The 18,402-nt window shown below is 29.0% G+C and overlaps 1 protein-coding gene across 1 annotated transcript in view; it reads right to left on the bottom strand.

Moving 5' to 3' along the window:
• Positions 1-201: 201 nt before the first annotated feature.
• The window catches only part of fred (friend of echinoid), a 559,239-nt gene continuing 541,038 nt past the window's right edge, over positions 202-18,402 (bottom strand). The window contains exon 8 of the mRNA XM_065501969.1: positions 202-464. Coding sequence (XP_065358041.1) covers positions 436-464 — 29 coding nt within the window. The 3' untranslated portion in view covers positions 202-435. The remainder of the gene's footprint in view (positions 465-18,402) is intronic.

The following is an 18,402-nucleotide window of genomic DNA, read 5'->3' on the forward strand; positions in this document are numbered from 1 at the left end:
TTTATATTCTTTATCTTTATCTTAATTTGTTTTTTATGCCAGACAAGAAGAGCAGAATTGTTCAACTTAAATTGATTTTGTTGGCTTTTTTCATTTTCTTCAAGTTTTTCTCTACTTCGTTACAATTTAATTTAATTAATCACAAATTAGCTCAAAGTTATTCTCGTTTTTAAACAAATTCTTTTGAATTGTTGAGTTTTGTTTTTGTTGTATTCCTATTCTTTCTAATTAAATTTAGTTTATGGAATGTAAACTTAATTATACAAATAAGTAATTAAATTTAACTACATTGTAATTTCTAATGCTAATTAATGATGACAATTTTTCAAATTTCACAATACAGTTTTTTTATTTTTTTGTTGTTTCTTGCCTCTATTTTATATTCTTACCATATTGAGTGGTTACCAACCAACACGTGTTTTGCTTTTCTTTTTTTTAATTTTCCACATCTTGTATGATGTCAGCTGAAATTGATAGAGATGAAAAAATAAAATAAATTAATTAAAGAAGGTTTGTTTAAATTTCAAATTAAATAATTTAATTTATGGTTTTTATTTGTACGTATTTGTTTAACATTTGGTGGTCATTGTTTTTTGTGTTGTGTTAATTTACAAAACAAATACGTATTGAAAATTTGGTAAAATTGTAATATTTAATTTAATAAATATGTACATATATTCACAGCTATACATACACTAGAGTGACAATCACTTGTATGGAAAAAAATTTTTGTTAAAATATTGAAGAGTGCCGGGTGGAATATTGTGACTAGAGATGCCAAACGGGGAATCCCGTTCCCAAAAATCCCGGGGTTTTCGGGATTTCTTAAACCCCGAAGGCCGGGATTTTTTTAATTTTAAATCCCAGGATTTTCGGGATTTTCCAAATCCCGTTTTTCATAAACAAATAGGGGAAATTGTCATTTTTGAATGCATTTTGACATTCTACATGCCCGAGTATCTCAAAGTGATGTTCAGCAAAGTTGTTAAGCTCAACTCCTGCTACAACATAGTTAATAAAGGAAAGCGGTATTTTTGGTTTTCCTAGAGTCGGGCTCCGGAAAATCAATTCTTCACATTTTTTTGAAACTCAACTTAAATCCTCTTCAAATGAAATTGATTTTATCTCAGATGAGGAGCTCAAACAAAATGAAAATATTTCGATTGCTCAAAGGCTAAAAGATATTATTAATAAATGTAAAAAACCCAAATATCAATAACGAAACCAAGTTATAATGTAGATTTGCAACTTGCAAAAGAAATAGATCACTTTAATTCTGAAGGAACAAGAGGAAAATACTTGTAGATTTGTTATAAGTGTATGCAAACGATTTTGCCAATATGTAAGATGTTTTTCGGCAGCAGCATATGTCGGAAACAAAATTCGATCCAGAAAGGCAGACGAAACCATAGATGCAATAGTATGCTTTTTAGTGTCTAATAAAAATGAATTGCTAAATAAAAAATATACTTTCAATTGTAAAGACATAATTATGTAAAAAGTTAAGTGCTGAAAATTTGAGCCAAATCGGACAACGATTTCTGGACGCGCATTGCTTTCTAGAAATATGTAAATTTATTTATATAAATGAATATTACATTAAAAAAAATATTTCTAGAAAACAATGCGCGTCCAGAAATCGTTGTCCGATTTGGCTCAAATTTTCAGCACTTAACTTTGGGTCAAAATGACCCAAAAACTGTATTATCGTCAAAATTTTTCAGTTTTTGTAAAAATTTAACTTTTGCAATTGAATGCCAAAGAATCGAAATGTGTACGTAATTATCGTTATAATGAGACAAAATTTGTTTAAAAAATGTTAATGTTATTACAAATTCGCCAGACCATTATCATGTCTCAGGCCACTTGAACAAGAAATTTAGGAAAAAATATTAACATATTTCGAGAAAAATTAAAATAAAAGCTAATTTTCATATAAAACTTGATGACCGCCCCGGCTTCGCCCGGTAGCTATTTACTAATGTTAGTTCTTCAAGTTTATCCAAAAAATGTATCTTATTCGGAAAAGTGAGAAGTGAAAAGAAGGCAATATATTAAAAATTTAAATTGCTGAATTTTTTCTGAAAATTTCGAATCGAATAAAAAAAAATCAGCCAAATCGCTCCAGCCGTTCTCACTTGATGCCATTACATACATGGACCATTTCATTTTTATATATATAGATATATCCGTATTTACTTGTGTTTGAGTTTTTGACTTCGTAGGATACCGTTAACCTATTCGCAGGTATGGCCAAAAAAAAATATTTTTTTAACAGCTGTTTGGAATCTCCATTTTCAAATTTTTAAAAATTTTGTCAAATAAATTTTGGAATTTTTTGATCATCACATTGGGATTTATTGAGATCGTAATAGGGAATACAAATATGAAAAAGTTATGTCAATACGTCTTACAGTTTTTCCGTACCTGCGATTTAAATTTAGCGATTTTCAAGAAAAACTATTTTTTTCATATTTTGGCGAATGAGCCCAATTTCCTTACTGTTATAAATATTAAGTAAAACCTATTCATAATATTATAGTCTTGGTAATTTTAAATGTGGTCTGAAGGTTTTACTATAATACAGTTTTTGGGTCATTTTGACAAAAAGGAGATAGGGTTAATTTCCAAAAAAAAAATTGTAATATTCATTAATATAAATAAATCTACATATTTCTAAAAAACAATTTATTTCATATAAATAGTAACATTTTGCATAAATCTGATCTTTGACCTCGATGCACGTCCAGAAAACGTTGTCCAATTTGGCTCAGCATCTAACATTTAGGCCTAGTGTTACAATATTCCACCCGGCACTCTTTGAAATCTATAAAAAATCGGCTGTCACTCTAATATACACAGATACATAACACAAAATCACTTTTAAATATAATTTCGATCACAATCTTTTTTATTTTATAACATAATATTTTTATATATTTGGCGCATATTTGAATATTTTTGTCACATTTTGCATTTTGATATAAAAATGTTTTCTATTATCTAATTTTGCAATTCAATTTGTATATTGTATTTTATTTTTTGTAGGGCTCCAAATTCACGTCTAGCTGGACATGATAATTTAGGAGCATTAAAAAACAATTAATTGAAAATGTTTCGTCGATTTTAAAATTAGTTTTATGGTTAAATTCATTACTTTCAAATTCGGTATGATATTGGTATGGTATTTTTTAATAAAAGCTTTTATTTGGCACTTATTTTGACGGTATTCGTATATCGCGGTAGTTATCAGTAAGCAAAATATGTTTGCAGTTATATGATATACCGGATATAGATAATTTATTTTCATTATCTATTTATATACATATATTAATTATTATGTATAAACCCCTGGTTCGCTCCTCTTAAGGTTTTTACTGTATATATGTACCTCTATTTGGAATTTACAATTTGTTACTTTTACTTTGAAATTTCAAGTGGGTGTGGCATCTCCCATACAAAGTATATAATTATTATTGAATATCTGGTGAACTATAATTGCCAAAGCCGAAAAACTTCGCGGGATAGATATGATTTGCAAAATGGGCGTGGCCATCCCTCACACAAAGTAAATAATTGTTTTCGTATATCTGCAGAACTATAATTGTGACAATCTTAAAACTGTATACGAATCAATTTATGGGTGTAGGGTATACAAAGTTACTGGCTATAAGGGATTACGTCCGTTTTCCATTAAAAAACAAGTAAGAAAGTATGGTCGGTCAAGCCCGACTAAGTAAATGAGCAAAAACATTTTTCTTTTAAAATTTCAATAATTTATATTTGAAACGATTTTTTTTAGTTGTAATTAAACTTGACTTTAAAACTCTCACTGATTGTAGATGTTGAAGAAATCGAATGTAAGGCATGATAAAGAATATCCAATTAATCAGTTCTTTTTGTACTATTTTCTAAGCATATAAATTCCTCCATTTGTTTTTTTACAATATGAATACATTAGTAGTTTCGTAGTGTCTTCGGTTTCGTCTATTAACAGTCTAGAAAAATGGTAATTTCTAAATTAGTTTCAGATTTCGTACTATACTTCAACAAAATATTGGAAGGGAATGTTCACGAGTTAAGGTTAACCGATTAACGGTTTATCCAGATTTTATCGAAATATATTCAAAACTGCGACCTGTACTCTGCAAATGTACTCCCGAAATTGGACTTTATCAGTCATAAATGTTTAATTTATACATGTATCTACAAAAAAAATTCGCTCCAAATAAGTTTTATATATACAAAATTCATGTCACCAAATTTTGTTACGATCGGTCTATAATTAGTCATAGCTCCCATATAGACCCGCTTCCGAAAATCACTTTAACATGCATAAATCTCTTAAAAATGTTGATATACACACAAAATTCATCATAAATGACTTTAATATAGACATAAATCACACGACCTAATTTTATAGTGATAGTCCCATAATTGGTTATAGCTCCCATATAAGGCCCACTTCCGAAAATCAATCACGAATTGAAATTTAAAAATAAATATGTTTTTGCTCATTTATTTAGTGTAGGGTATTATATGGTCGGGCTTGACCGACCATACTTTCTTACTTGTTTTTATTTGGAATTTTACAATACTTAACTACGCTTTTGTGTTTCAAACGAAATCAATTTGCAAGGGAGGAAAATAAAATTACCCTTTATCCTCTTCCATACATGAGTCGTGATTTTTGCATGGTAAAATAAATGTTCATTAGGGATATAACTATTGACAATTTTTGCAAATATGCAAATTGGCATAACATAGTCGTATAGAGTGTTAAAAAATATAAAAAACCACGGTATTATTTTTTCGCGGTTGTTAAAAAAGTTCAAGCACCAAACGCAATAAAGTTTTTCATGAAATATTTTCAATTATTTTGAAATACAATATATTTTATTTTAATAATAACTGCGGACATACTTCAAAAGATCATTTTTAAATAAGGGAAGTAATACATTTTTTAAAAAAAATTTTTAAATAAGGAAATTTTAAAGAAGGGAAGTAAAAAAAATTATGAAATTATTTATATAATTTTTCAAAGAAAGAAAAATTTGGTTTATTTTAGAAATTGGTGTTGGTGCGTGATGTTTTTTATTCCAAATGACCTAAAAAAATGATTTTCATTACTTATACAACATTGGCCATCACGAGGTGGTATGCTAAAAATTTCGCCAAAATTAGTTATATGCCTAATGTTCATATTAATGGTGTTTTCTTTTCTGGCATAAATGATGCATTCTTTCTGCCTTTTACCCTTCTTTGTGTTCTTTTCTGAAAAAAATGTAGTTTGGTCGTGTTCTTTTCTAATAATGTTACCCTAAAACCCTGAATATATGCTACATGTTTCACCCTCAATTTTATCAAAGAGTTAGAAATGCACCACTTTTTATGTAAACAAAAAGTATAGTTTTATAATTGCCCAATTCACAATTGATGTCGTAGTATTGTAGCATTGTATGTAGCATTGTATGACACCAATTGTGAATTGGGTAAATATTTCGAAGCTACATAAGAGAAAATTGCATAAATGGTAATGATTTTTGTTCTATTGTGATCGTTAAAAATGCAACACATTATGAGGGTATGGGTAACATTTAATAAATGTTACAAAATATATAGGCAACATTTTGTGTCAGAAAAGAAAACACCATAAGACAATAATATGAAGCCATTAAATCTTATTTTTCATGGAATTTGTTAAGAAATTAGGTTAGCTACAGTCACCGCTAATCCACAATTACCATTAAAAAAATCCTTTTAGCTAATCTACCGTTTGTGCTAAAATTTGGTAACCGAAATAACGCTAAATTATTTTTATCAAAATAATCTATTATACCATTATTAAATACAGTTTGTTGGAAATGCTCAATCTGTTCTTTTATTTAGTTGCACCTATGTTCTTTTATTTAAATGTAATTTTCGTTTAAAATGCATTAAGTATCGATTGAATTTATTTTATATAATACACATAAATACATACATAATACACATTGAATTAAAAACAATTAAAGTTTTACTTTCTATAAAAAATGGGTAAATAAACTGGTGAAATTTGAAAAAAAAAAATTAAAAGTTTTAGTGAAAACATTATTTTAACCACAATTATTTAAAATATGTAGGCTTCAGTTTTTTTTTTCGTTTAAATGTAGGTATTTGATAATTGTGCTAAATTTAACCACAAAGTATTCGCATTTACAAAGAATCACACACATAGAAATATTCATACACCCACCCATAGAATTATATGAAAATACATTCTTATGCATCCATACAAGTAAATAAATAAATGTATCAGCATTAAAGCCACATAAAATAAATGCATTTCAACAACAAACACTTGTACTGTACCATCACATACATATTGCGATTTTACCATATAAATATAATGGTTACAACAATATCAAATGTTAAATAATAGAAATATGTATTTATTTTAAACACATAGTTACACATCTATACAAATGATAATATATGCACACAATCATACATACACACGTAAATAACACAGATGCAAATGTACATAAATGTAAACGCAAAACCATTACAAACATCAACACTCTTTAAACCGCACAACCAAATGTTAAAAATACATATAAACATACTACATATGTATGTGTGTATCTATGTGTATTAGGGTGAATCTCATTTTGCATTTACGCGATTTATGTTATCTAAAAACCATATCAAAACGGGTCCCTTCGACTCTACTTGATTGTTCGCACGTAGTGAACTACCACGTAAACCATCTAAAAACCATATGCTGAAAATTTGAGACAAATCGGATAATGTATTGAGGTTGCAAATTTTATTTGAATTTTCTAGTTTTGAGCCAATATTTAAAAAATGTTGAAAAACATTGAACTGGAAAATAGTTTTTGTATTGCATAATTGTACAATTCCGAAACTCGCTATAGGTTGGTTTTTATATAAGCTCTTGGTTCATACTTTTTAATAGATGCTTGAAAATCCTTAAAGTTAATCTTTTAGTCAGATTTTATAATTTTTGCTATCATATTACTCGTATATTTTAAAGTTTTTTTTTTTAGAAAACAGTAAATAGTGTAAAAAATTGTCCTTGGTCAAAAAGGCCATTTTCCAAAAATTTTACTTCTTTGTATATAAGTCATCACATGATTAAAATAACATATGGGCGATTCCATATCATCGTACATGACATTTGTACGCCTATAGAGTGGAATAGATTTTGCAAAAATTATTTGGTCTTTATGTTCCATTCAGAGGGTACTATATTTTAAAATAATAAAAAGTTCTTTCGAAACATTGTTGTCCAAAATATCGAACGAAATAAAGCAATATCGTACGTGACATAAAACGGAAGTAATTTTGAGGTACATGTAGAAATATGCGAAAATTTTCGAATCGTGAGAAGCGTTATGTTTTCTTTTAATTTCTTACACTAAACGAAATATTTTTCCTTTACAATCCGTCGTATTTAAATAAAAACAATCTTTGGATGATTTTATAATAAATAAAATTTAATATCGTACGTGACATACCGTAAGTGACAGATTTTTCTCTTATAATAAAACAATATATATCGTCACCTAAAATGCAAAATAACGTAACATCACTTTTCATAAGTTTATAGGAGAAGCAAAAAACGATATAAAATGAAAACTACTTGAGATATTGAAACAAAATTTTCAAATCTGAATTACAATGACTCTAGAAATATATTTTATATAAAAAAAAAATTTCATACTATAAGCTAATTGGGAGCCTAGTTTTCGCCGCAATTTTAGCCTAAAACATACCTAAAGAATTAAAATATTAAATACTAGCTTTACCCGGTGCGCTTCGCTACCCCTGTCGAAGTAAAATAAAAAAAAATGTGAAAAGATTTTATAAGCAAATAAATGAATATAATTAATACCGGAATTTCTTGTTTGTGAGTAATTGCATACTATGCCGTTGAAGGTATAAAAAATATCCTGTGATTTTAAAAAATCTTGAAGCTTTTTTTAAGACATTCGCCTATTTTAAGTCAGACTCCTTATAATGATATGAAAGCTATTTATTATAATAGTTAAAGTAATGCTTCAAATGAGTTATTTTGTTACCATTGTAGATAAAATATATAAATATTCGAATATCAAGTGAATCTAATTGTAAGAGTCTTTAAACTTTGTGTAAATTACGTTGATGCAAGTGTCCTGTTATGCCAGAAATTAAGAAGGGGTGCCACACCCCTTTTTCCCAACCGTCCCATTTTTGGATAAACTTCATGTACTGATAAGAAATTGATTCGTATAAAGTTTGAAGGCTGTCGCAATAATAGTTCTGCAGATATTCGAAAATACTATATACTTTGCATGGGTAGTTCCACGCCCACTTATTCACTCCCGCCCATTTTCAGATATTCTATGTAAAATGATAAGAGAGTTGAAAGAATCTAGTAATTATAGATCTCAAGATGAAGAGGTGACTCCCCCCGAGTTCCGATCCTTCCCATTTTTTATTATGATAAGAAATTAACTCACATTTACAGTTCTCCAGATATTCGAAAATAACTATTTACTTTGTATGGTAGGTGCCACGCCCACTAATTTAATACCGCCCATTTTCAGCCAAACCATGTAAAATGATAAGGGTGCTATTCGGACTAAATATCAAGACTTCCACAATTATAGTTCACCATATATTTGAAAATAACTATTTACTTTGTATGGGAGGTGTCACACTCCCTGTTCCGATCCGTCCCATTTTTAGTTAAACTTCAAACAGTGATACGAAATTGATTCGTATAAAGTTTGAAGATAGTCACAATTTTAGTTCTGCAGATATTCGAAAATAACTATTTACTTTGTATGATTGGTACAAATTTTGCCCTCTTTTGTCCCTTTGTGGTCCAAGTTAAGAAAAACTATATAGCCTATTATTGCTTCCAAGTAAAGGAATATCTAGGTTCCAAATTTCAAATATCTAGGTTCCAAAACTCTTGATTGTTTTACAACTAAAGGATCAATTTTACCTCCTTTACATCTCTTTCTGGTCCAAGTATTAAAAAAAGATATAGCCTATTGATGCTTCCAAGTAAGACTCTATCTATGTTCCAAATTTCAATAAAATCGGTTCAGCCGTTTAGGCGTGATGCTCAAACAAACCAACAAACTTACAAAAAGATTTATATATTTATATAGATATATACACTGATTCAATTAAGTCTCCGTACAGACATACTCATAATATAAACTAGCAATTTATGGTCACTTTTCAATACATATTTAAACCTTTTTTAATTAATTTTATAAAAAATCCTATAAACTAGAAATCAACATAAAAAAATAGAAACATTTTCCTTAAAATCATAAAAATTTACATAAATTCAATAATTGTACGAAAAGTATCACCAAAAAAGTCTCCGTACAGTTAACTATTTTAAGGCAAGGAATCCCAATATTAATCTTAATTGAATTTAATATGTGGTAGGTCCTCCTTTCTGAGCAATTGCTTCATTTTAATGGCTGTGCAAGGAATGGACCAGCTTTGTTGTTGTCAGGGAATCCAAAAATAAGCAAATTTTAATGTATAGAAAGAAAATTATTATTAACTTGCAAAATGAAGGAAAAAATCTAACCGATATCAAGGATATTGTAAAAAGACCACGCTCTTCCATTCAGTACGTTATTCAACAGCTCAAAAAAACTGGAACAATGGCAAATAAACAAAGAACTGACCATCCAAGAAAAATAGACCACCACTTAGAGAGAAGAATTGTACGATTTGTAGAAGGTAATCCAAAAATTAACGCATGTGTAATTGCGGGAAACTTGAAAACTAGTGATGAATTAACGGTAAACCCCCAAACTGTAAGAAACACTCTTAAACTAAATGGATACAATGGTCGGGTAAGCCGTAAGAAGCCCCTTGTTCGAAAAGTGAACATGAAAAAGAGATTGGATTACGCTATCGAGCATACTGATAAAGATTTTTTATTTTGGGATCGAGTTATTTTTAGCGATGAAAGTAAATTGAATGTTTTTGGTTCTGATGGAAGATAAATGTTTTGGAGAAAGCCAAATACTGAAATGAATCCGAAGCATTTGACGCGAACCGTAAAGCATGGAGGAGGTAACGTTATTGTTTGGGGTTGCATGGCTTCATCTGGGGTGGGAAATCTTATGTTTGTTGAAAACACGATGGATAAATATGCATACTTTAATATATTAAAAGAAAACTTAAAACAAAGTTCTGAAAAATTAGGCTTTGGACGTTTGTATTGCTTCCAACAAGACAACGATCCCAAACACACCTCTAGATTAGTAAAGGAATGTCATATTTATAATGTTCCTAAGCACTTAAATTGCTCAGCTCAGTCACCTGATCTCAACCCGATTGAGCATCTATGGGATCACTTGGAAAGAAAGATTCGGCAGCACAATATAACGAGTAAAGATCAGCTAAAAGCCGTTATAATGGAAGAGTGGTATAAAATAGATTCCCTGACAACAACAAAACTGGTCCATTCCATGCACAGCCATTAAAATGCTGCAATTGCTCAGAAAGGAGGACCTACCACACATTAAATTCAATTAAGATTAATATTGGGATTCCTTGCCTTAAAACGGTTAACTGTACGGAGACTTTTTTGGTGATACTGTTCGTACAATTATTGAATTTATGTAAATTTTTATGTTTTTAATGAAAATGTTTGTAGTTTTTTTATGTAGATTTCTAGTTTATAAGATTTTTTATAAAATGAATTAAAAAAAGGTTTAAATATGTATTGAAAAGTGACCATAAATAGCTTGTTTATATTATGAGTATGTCTGTACGGAGACTTAATTGATTCAGTGTAGATAATGGCCCATAATCATAGTCAAACACTAAAGTCGGTTCTTTTTAAAAACAACTTTAAAATAAAAACCTGCTTTTTATTAATTTGCTACCATAGTCAAAATTAAAGTACGTTTTAAATTGAACCGACTTTAACTGGGTGCCACCGCAAATGTAGAAAATGTTTTCATACAATATAGGTACAACAAAAAACAGACAAGTGGCAACGCTGAACAGCTGACATACAAAATTAAAAAAAAATCCAAAAAACGTAAACAATAAAAGTAACCGGGACATCTAAAGAAAGAAAATTGTTTGTTGTGGAAAAGTGGAAAAGATAAGATTAATATCATAATTACGATATTTTGGTACTAATTTTATTGATAACTGTTCAATAATTGCAAAATCTCTACCAATATCTTGTAACTTAAACATTTTTAACTTTGTGACGAACTTTTTTACTCGGCGAAGAACAGCTGATGCTGTTGTTAAACGAGTTAAAAACAACTTCAGCTAGTTTTATATTTAGAGTCGACTTCAGCGTCAGAAGTATACTTTTACTTGTCTATGATAGACCTAAAGTCCACTCTTAAGTAAAGTCGAGTTTAATTCTCTTAAAATGTACTTTATTTTTGACTATGATTATGGGCCAATCAGTTTAAACTATTATTTTTGTTATTGAAATGTTGTAATTGTTAAAATATGAATTTTTAATTAATATTAGTGCTTATTAGAATCGAATCGAATTTTTTGAAAATTTATGATAACAAATTATAATGTGTTAAATATGTCAGACAATTTTTATAGTCTATAATATAGACTCTATATTTAAATACCTCTGGGCAAATGAAATACAATAACAATTTTTATGTGGATTTTTTTGAAATTAATTTTATTTTTAAAACATATATGATTTTATCCCAAACATTAAACTTCAAATAAAAGCTCTAAACTTTATTCGGTATCAAAAAAAAAAAAAAAAATTAAATATGTGCCAACCTAATGTGAATGTATATATGGGTGCGTGTTTTTATGAGTATGTTTGTACAATATTTTCACTTTTATTCCACTGTGTTTATTCAACATAAAACGCATTAAACTGTAAATACACGTCAAAAACATGTGAAAACAAAATCTCCCACCCACATACGCACACTCGCACACAAATACCCAGAAATACACGAAAAACCCACTCCATTCCCAGATACATTATTCGATTCCAATGATGTTGAAATGTAATGATGTGCTTGCTATACACTGAGTGCTGTGCATTAAATTTCACTGCAATCAAATGTTGCATTTTGGGTTCTGTTTGGTTTTATTCTTTTTTGAAATAATTTATTTTGTACACACGAGTGTGTAGTATGTTTAAACTTCTTTTGAATTGGACTAAAACGATGTCACCAACAATCAGCCACACACATAAATGCCAACAGTGAGTGGCAAAGGAATTTGTTCACTTTATTCACAGTAATACGACTTTCATAATGCGTGGACCAAGTTAATGGAAAATACTAATACTTGGAATTATTTCTATATATTTTCTAAAGATCTCATTAATTTTGACGATACTGTAAAATTTAAGACCAAAGTGTTTATTCTTCCACTTAATATAAACAAATACTGTAAAAACACAAATTTCTTTTGAATTGGAAATAAATCACAAGAATAGAAAGAACTTACGTGTAAATTTACTAACACTCACTGTATACTCACTCACATATCCTTGCATCTGTGTGAAAACAGAAATTTACATTGCAAATGTAGGTAAAGTATAATGCATGAATACTTGTGTAGTTGTAGTTGTGGTTGCAGCTAAAGTTACGCCAAGGATTATTTTTTCTTCCTTTTTTTTCGTAGGAGGTTCTTTCACAAAAACCACGACTATAAATTCCGTAACCATTAAATTATTCACACATACTTGTAGATTCATACACTCATGTAATATGTATTCGTACTCGTACTCGTCAAACGTACAATGGGTGGTCCACTTCTGTGTGTGTTCAGTTGTAAAACTTCACGGAAGTGAAAGTACTAAAATATGTATTGAAAACTCATTTTTTAAACTGCTCAATCATTTGTAATCACAACTAGAGTTGAAACAAATGTTTTTTTCCCCAGCATTTTCGAGCACATACCAGCAAGATGATGGGGCGTTTAAATGCATGTGTTCATTAGACCTGCCCTTATAAAATAGATTAGGATGGGTGTAATGTTGTTCTCAGTATCTAAAACAGACCGAAATTACCTTACCAACGATCTTTGTCATTAATAGTTATCAAAGGAGAAATAACCAAATTACTAACATTTTACTTAGAGTATCCAAAACCGAAAACCGGTTTTTTCATCTTTGTAAACTCGACCGGTTTCGGTTTTCTTAAACATTTCGGTTTTTTGAAAAACCGGTTTTTGTAAGACGGTTAACCGGTTTTATCAAACATATTTTCAAAAGCTCATTTAAACATATTTTTATGATACCATTTTTTAAAATATTGATTAGTTTTATAGAAAATTGTTGCATTTGACAATATTTCGTGAAATATATAAAATTATTGCCTTAAGAATTCAAAAATTTTGAATTAGCGTATTTTTTATATTGAATAAAAATTTAATATAAACCCGTTAACCGGTTTTTTTGAAGACAAAAACCGAAGCCGGATCATCGGTTTTTTTAAAAGATAAAAATCAAAACCGGTTTTTTCAAAAACACACCTTTTCGGTTAAACCGGAAACCGGTTTTTTAAATTTGCCGGTTTTTTGGACACTCTAATTTTACTATCCCATATACAGTAGTGGCCAGCTAATTAGGAACAAAATTATTTGCTAAATTCAATGTGATTCTCAATTAATTTTTCAAATATTTGTTTTGAAATATACATATATGTAAAAGGACTGTTTTAACACATTAAGTGTGTTTTATTCAGCTGTGTCAATTCATACATATTCACCACGAACACATACGGTTTTTCTACAACTTGACCAACAATTTTTATTTTAAATAAACATATTTTCTTACTTTTATATAATTATATTTCCATCCCAATAAGCACCCGAAAAATTTATATTCAAGTATTGGAAATTTTATTGGAATTAAACTTGAATTTCAGCCCCTTTTTCAAGCATTTTTAACGTTATAAAATGTTCAAACTTATTTGGAAATTTTTCTTTTCTTGTCAAACAAATAATAAAAACAAATGAAATATTTTAAAAACAGAAGAACTAATATAAAAATGTTCACTGTTAAGCAAAATTAAAGTACATAAGCAAGTCCATTAGCAAAAAATATGTAAGTAATATCAAAATATGTTATTAAAAGAAAAAGATAAACATTATATTCTTTATTTTTTCCGACTTCCCGCAGAATGTTACATCTCCTTCTATATCCCAACAATTTCCAAAAATATCTACAGATGAAATGAACCTACATACATATATTTGGCTTCTAAAGAAGATTACGATAATGCTAAAAAAGAAATAGTGAAGCTTACATGAATCATACATTTAAATGTATATTTATTCCGATTTCAGTTTAAATATCTTTAATGTACGTATAGTTTTGCAAAATAAAAATAATAAAAACCAAATTTGTTGTTGAATTTAGAACTGGTTAAAAATCAAAGCTTGAATTCTACTATTTTTCGACTTGTATTGAACTATAATTCAAGGGTTGAATTATACTATATTTCAAAGCTTTAATTCAAGTATATTTTCGATTTGTATTTCACTGTAATTCAATGCTGGAATTCAACTATATTAACATTGTAATCTTCGACTTGAATTCAAGTTTCCTTTTCACTGGAGAATGCTATTGAAATCAAGTATAATACAACTGTATTTCATCCTTGAATGTATTTGAAGCTTGAATGTATGACTGGAATTCAACTTGTTTTACACTTGAATTCCAGCAAAAATGCTTATTGGGTACCCAATAAGCACCCAATAAATTGAAATTCAAGTATTGGAAATTTTATTGGAATTCAACTTGAATTTCAGGCCCTTTTTCAAGAACTTTTCAAGCTATAAAATGTTTGAACATATTTTTGTTTTTTGTCAAACAAATAATAAATATTAATCAATTTTGTAAAAAAAAAAATTGAAATATTTAAAATCAATGTACAAAAAACTGCACAGCAGCACAAACAATAAATAAGCAAGTCTTCCGTCAAAATAAAACAGTGAGTAAAATGGTAATAGCAATATCAAATTAATAACAAATTGTTTCGTCATCACACAGAATGCAATATATTCATCTAGCGCTCACAAATAGTCAAAAATTAACAGATTCCTGGATAAATATTAATAAACAAGCTTTCAAGAACGAATCTACGAAGTTAAAATTAATTTTTTCAATATATTTGCTCCTATCCTAAATTAAGATCAAATTTATTTATATAACTTATTTGACATTCATTATTATCTAATTATTAACTGACTTTTTGTTTGTTATAACTTAAAACTTTTTAATATATCTTAAAAAATAAAAGTAATCAAAATAATAACAGATTAAAGCTTGAATTCAATTACTATTTCGACATGAATTATACATTAATTAAAAGATTGAATTAAACTGTATTTCAGAGCTTGAATTCAATTTTAATTCCTACTTGAATTTCATTGTAATTCAAGGCTGGAATTCAACTGTATTAACACTGTAATGTTCGACTTGAATTCAAGTTTCCTTTTCACTGGAGAATGCTATTGAAATCAAGTGTAATACAACTGTATTTCAACCCTTGAAGTTTGAATGTATGCCTGGAATTCAACTTGTTTTACACTTGAATTCCAGCAAAAATGCTTATTGGGTAATATTGAAAATGTTGACTGAAATATGTCACATTATTTTTGCTACTAACAAGTTGTAGTTAAAATTAATCACAAAATTTATTTTGGTTAAATTTTTAAATCATAATTTGTTAAATGTTGACCAATAGTTAGTGCTAACTTTACCCAATAAGCATTTTTGCTGGATTTCAAGTGTAAAACAAGTTGAATTCCAGTCATACATTCAAACTTCAAGGGTTGAAATACACTTGGGTTACACTTTATTTCAATAGCATTCTCCAGTGAAAAGGAAACTTGATTTCAAGTCGAACAGTACAGTGTTAATACAGTTGAATTCCAGCCTTGCATTAATGTGTAATTCAAGTTCAAAAAATAATTGAATTCAAGTCGACATAATAAGCGAATTCAAGCTTTAAATAATTTTACTTATCGAAATTCAACATTAGTTTTCGATAAATTTTATTTAAATTTGGAGTTAAAATAAAAATTAAGTATAAATACATTAATAATAACTAATAATAAATATAAAATTACGCCGATTTACAATTAGTAAACGGTCTACATATCTTGAATTTACCGAGTCGATTACATCTGCACAAAGTAACATGTTTTACTGTTGTCCGGCAAAATTTGAACATAATTATGCAACTAAAACAAGCAATAAGATAAATTAAGTTAATGCGTAAATAGAAACCAAGAAATGTTATGTTTATAAAAAATGCTAGTGCTAAAAACTTCTACTTACCAACAATGTTGATAACACGATGTTATTAACATTGTATGTTGGTATGGCAGCATTAACTGCTAAAACTGCTGACATTAACTTTAAAGCTGCTAAAAGATCTAGATATAGAACATTCTAGTTTTGTCCGTTAAGAAAATTCATGAAACTATTAGCAGATTTCATAGTGTATATAAATAGTAGCATCGGGTTGCAGTTGGTCAGTTGATCATATGTGCTTTTAGAATTAACATGCTCTACAAATAGAACAATATAGTTTTGTCCGTTAGATAATTCATGAAACTTGTAGAAGATATGCGGTAATAGGAAAGTTGCAGTTGGTCAGTTTATCATAGGCGCTGTTAGAATTAACATCAACTGTATTACCAGTGTATAAATTCTGTAATATATTGTTGTGTAAATTTAAATAAAGAGTTGTTATAAATCTTAAACTCCATACTGATCGCTTTTATTTGCAATTAAAAGTGTACGATTATTTAAAGGAAATAAACCGCCGTTTTAAAAAGGTAAAAACGTAACAATATTTAAAAAATAACTTTAATTTTAGAAAATGATTTTAAAATTTGTTTATATTTGAAACTAATCAAACGGTGAACAAATGGTACCTAACACGCTCATCAATAGCTGGTTTACGTCTATAATATCAATATAAAGAAGTCAAAACTGCTCCTCCTTTTTTACTGTCGAGTCGTATAATATTTGAAATATTTGCTTTGGTTATCTGATTGGCCTAAAATTCAGCTGTAATTTATTTAGCTACCAAAGAACAAATTTAAATCCATCCAAAACAAATCTAGTTTTTAAGGGCAGGTCTAGTATTCATACATACACATCTGCTCAAAATAATAGATACACCTAATTGGAAAAAATTTAAATGGCGGTAACATTGAAAATTTCCTCGCAAGCGTTAAGAATACATCATATTATTAAAATTTCTATCTGGCAATGTCATGTCAGTCAAAAATCTGGCAACTATTTGCTTTCATGTTGATTTTTAAAAACGAATTTATTTGAATTACAAAAAATTATTTGCTCATAAAAATAGATACACATCAGTAATTTGTAATTTGTTTATATACAATTTTTTTTTTGTGCAATTTTTTGTTCCTATTTGCGTGAAACAGTAAGTATAATTTAAATTTTAGCAACAATTTTATAAAAAATAGGACTCTTTTGAAGAAAATGGGACGAAATCATCATTGTACCGAAGATGAGAAAAAAATTGTTCAAACGATGAGAAATCAAGGAAAATCATTACGGGAAATAGCAAAGAGCATAGGAAGATCTTTACATTTTGTCCAAAATGCTTTATCTAAAAAACAAAAAAGAGAAACTCGCGGTAGACCAAAGAAAACCAGTCCAGAAACAGATAGGCGGATCGTCCTTATGGTTAAAAAAGACCCTTTCATATCATCGAAAGCTATTTCTGCGGAGCTATGTAACGAAATCAGTCCACAAACAGTTCGTCGTCGTCTTTTACAAGCTAAATTGCCGGGAAGAATTGCCAGAAAAGTGCCACTAATGCGCCAAAAAAATATCAAGACAAGATTAGAATTTGCTAAAGAGCACTTACAATGGTCCGGGTGTGAAGGCGAAAAAAAATGGAGAAATATTTTATGGAGCGACGAAACAAAAATAAATTTGTTTGGAAACGACTGCCAAAGAAATGTACGACGACCAAAAGGAAAAGAATTCCACGTTAAATTTACAAAAAAGACGGTAAAACATGGCGGGGGAAACATAATGGTTTGGGGTTGCTTTTCATGGAATGGTGTTGGTCCGATATTCCGAATAGAAGATACCATGAATGCTAGTGGGTATAGAGACATATTGGAAAACGTAATGCTTCCATATGCATCGGAAAATATGCCATTAATATGGACATTCCAGCAGGCCAACGACCCAAAACATAGTTCAAGATTAGTTAAAAACTGGTTCTTGGAGAATAACGTACCTGTTTTAAGCTGGCCCAGCCAATTCCCTGATTTAAACCCAATAGAAAACTTGTGGAGTGAATTAAAGATAAGGCTTTCGAAGGAAGTTTTCAAAAATAAAGACGATTTATGGGAGAAAACGCA

Source organism: Calliphora vicina, chromosome 2 (assembly GCF_958450345.1).
Source record: "Calliphora vicina chromosome 2, idCalVici1.1, whole genome shotgun sequence".
Lineage (NCBI taxonomy): Eukaryota > Metazoa > Arthropoda > Insecta > Diptera > Calliphoridae > Calliphora > Calliphora vicina.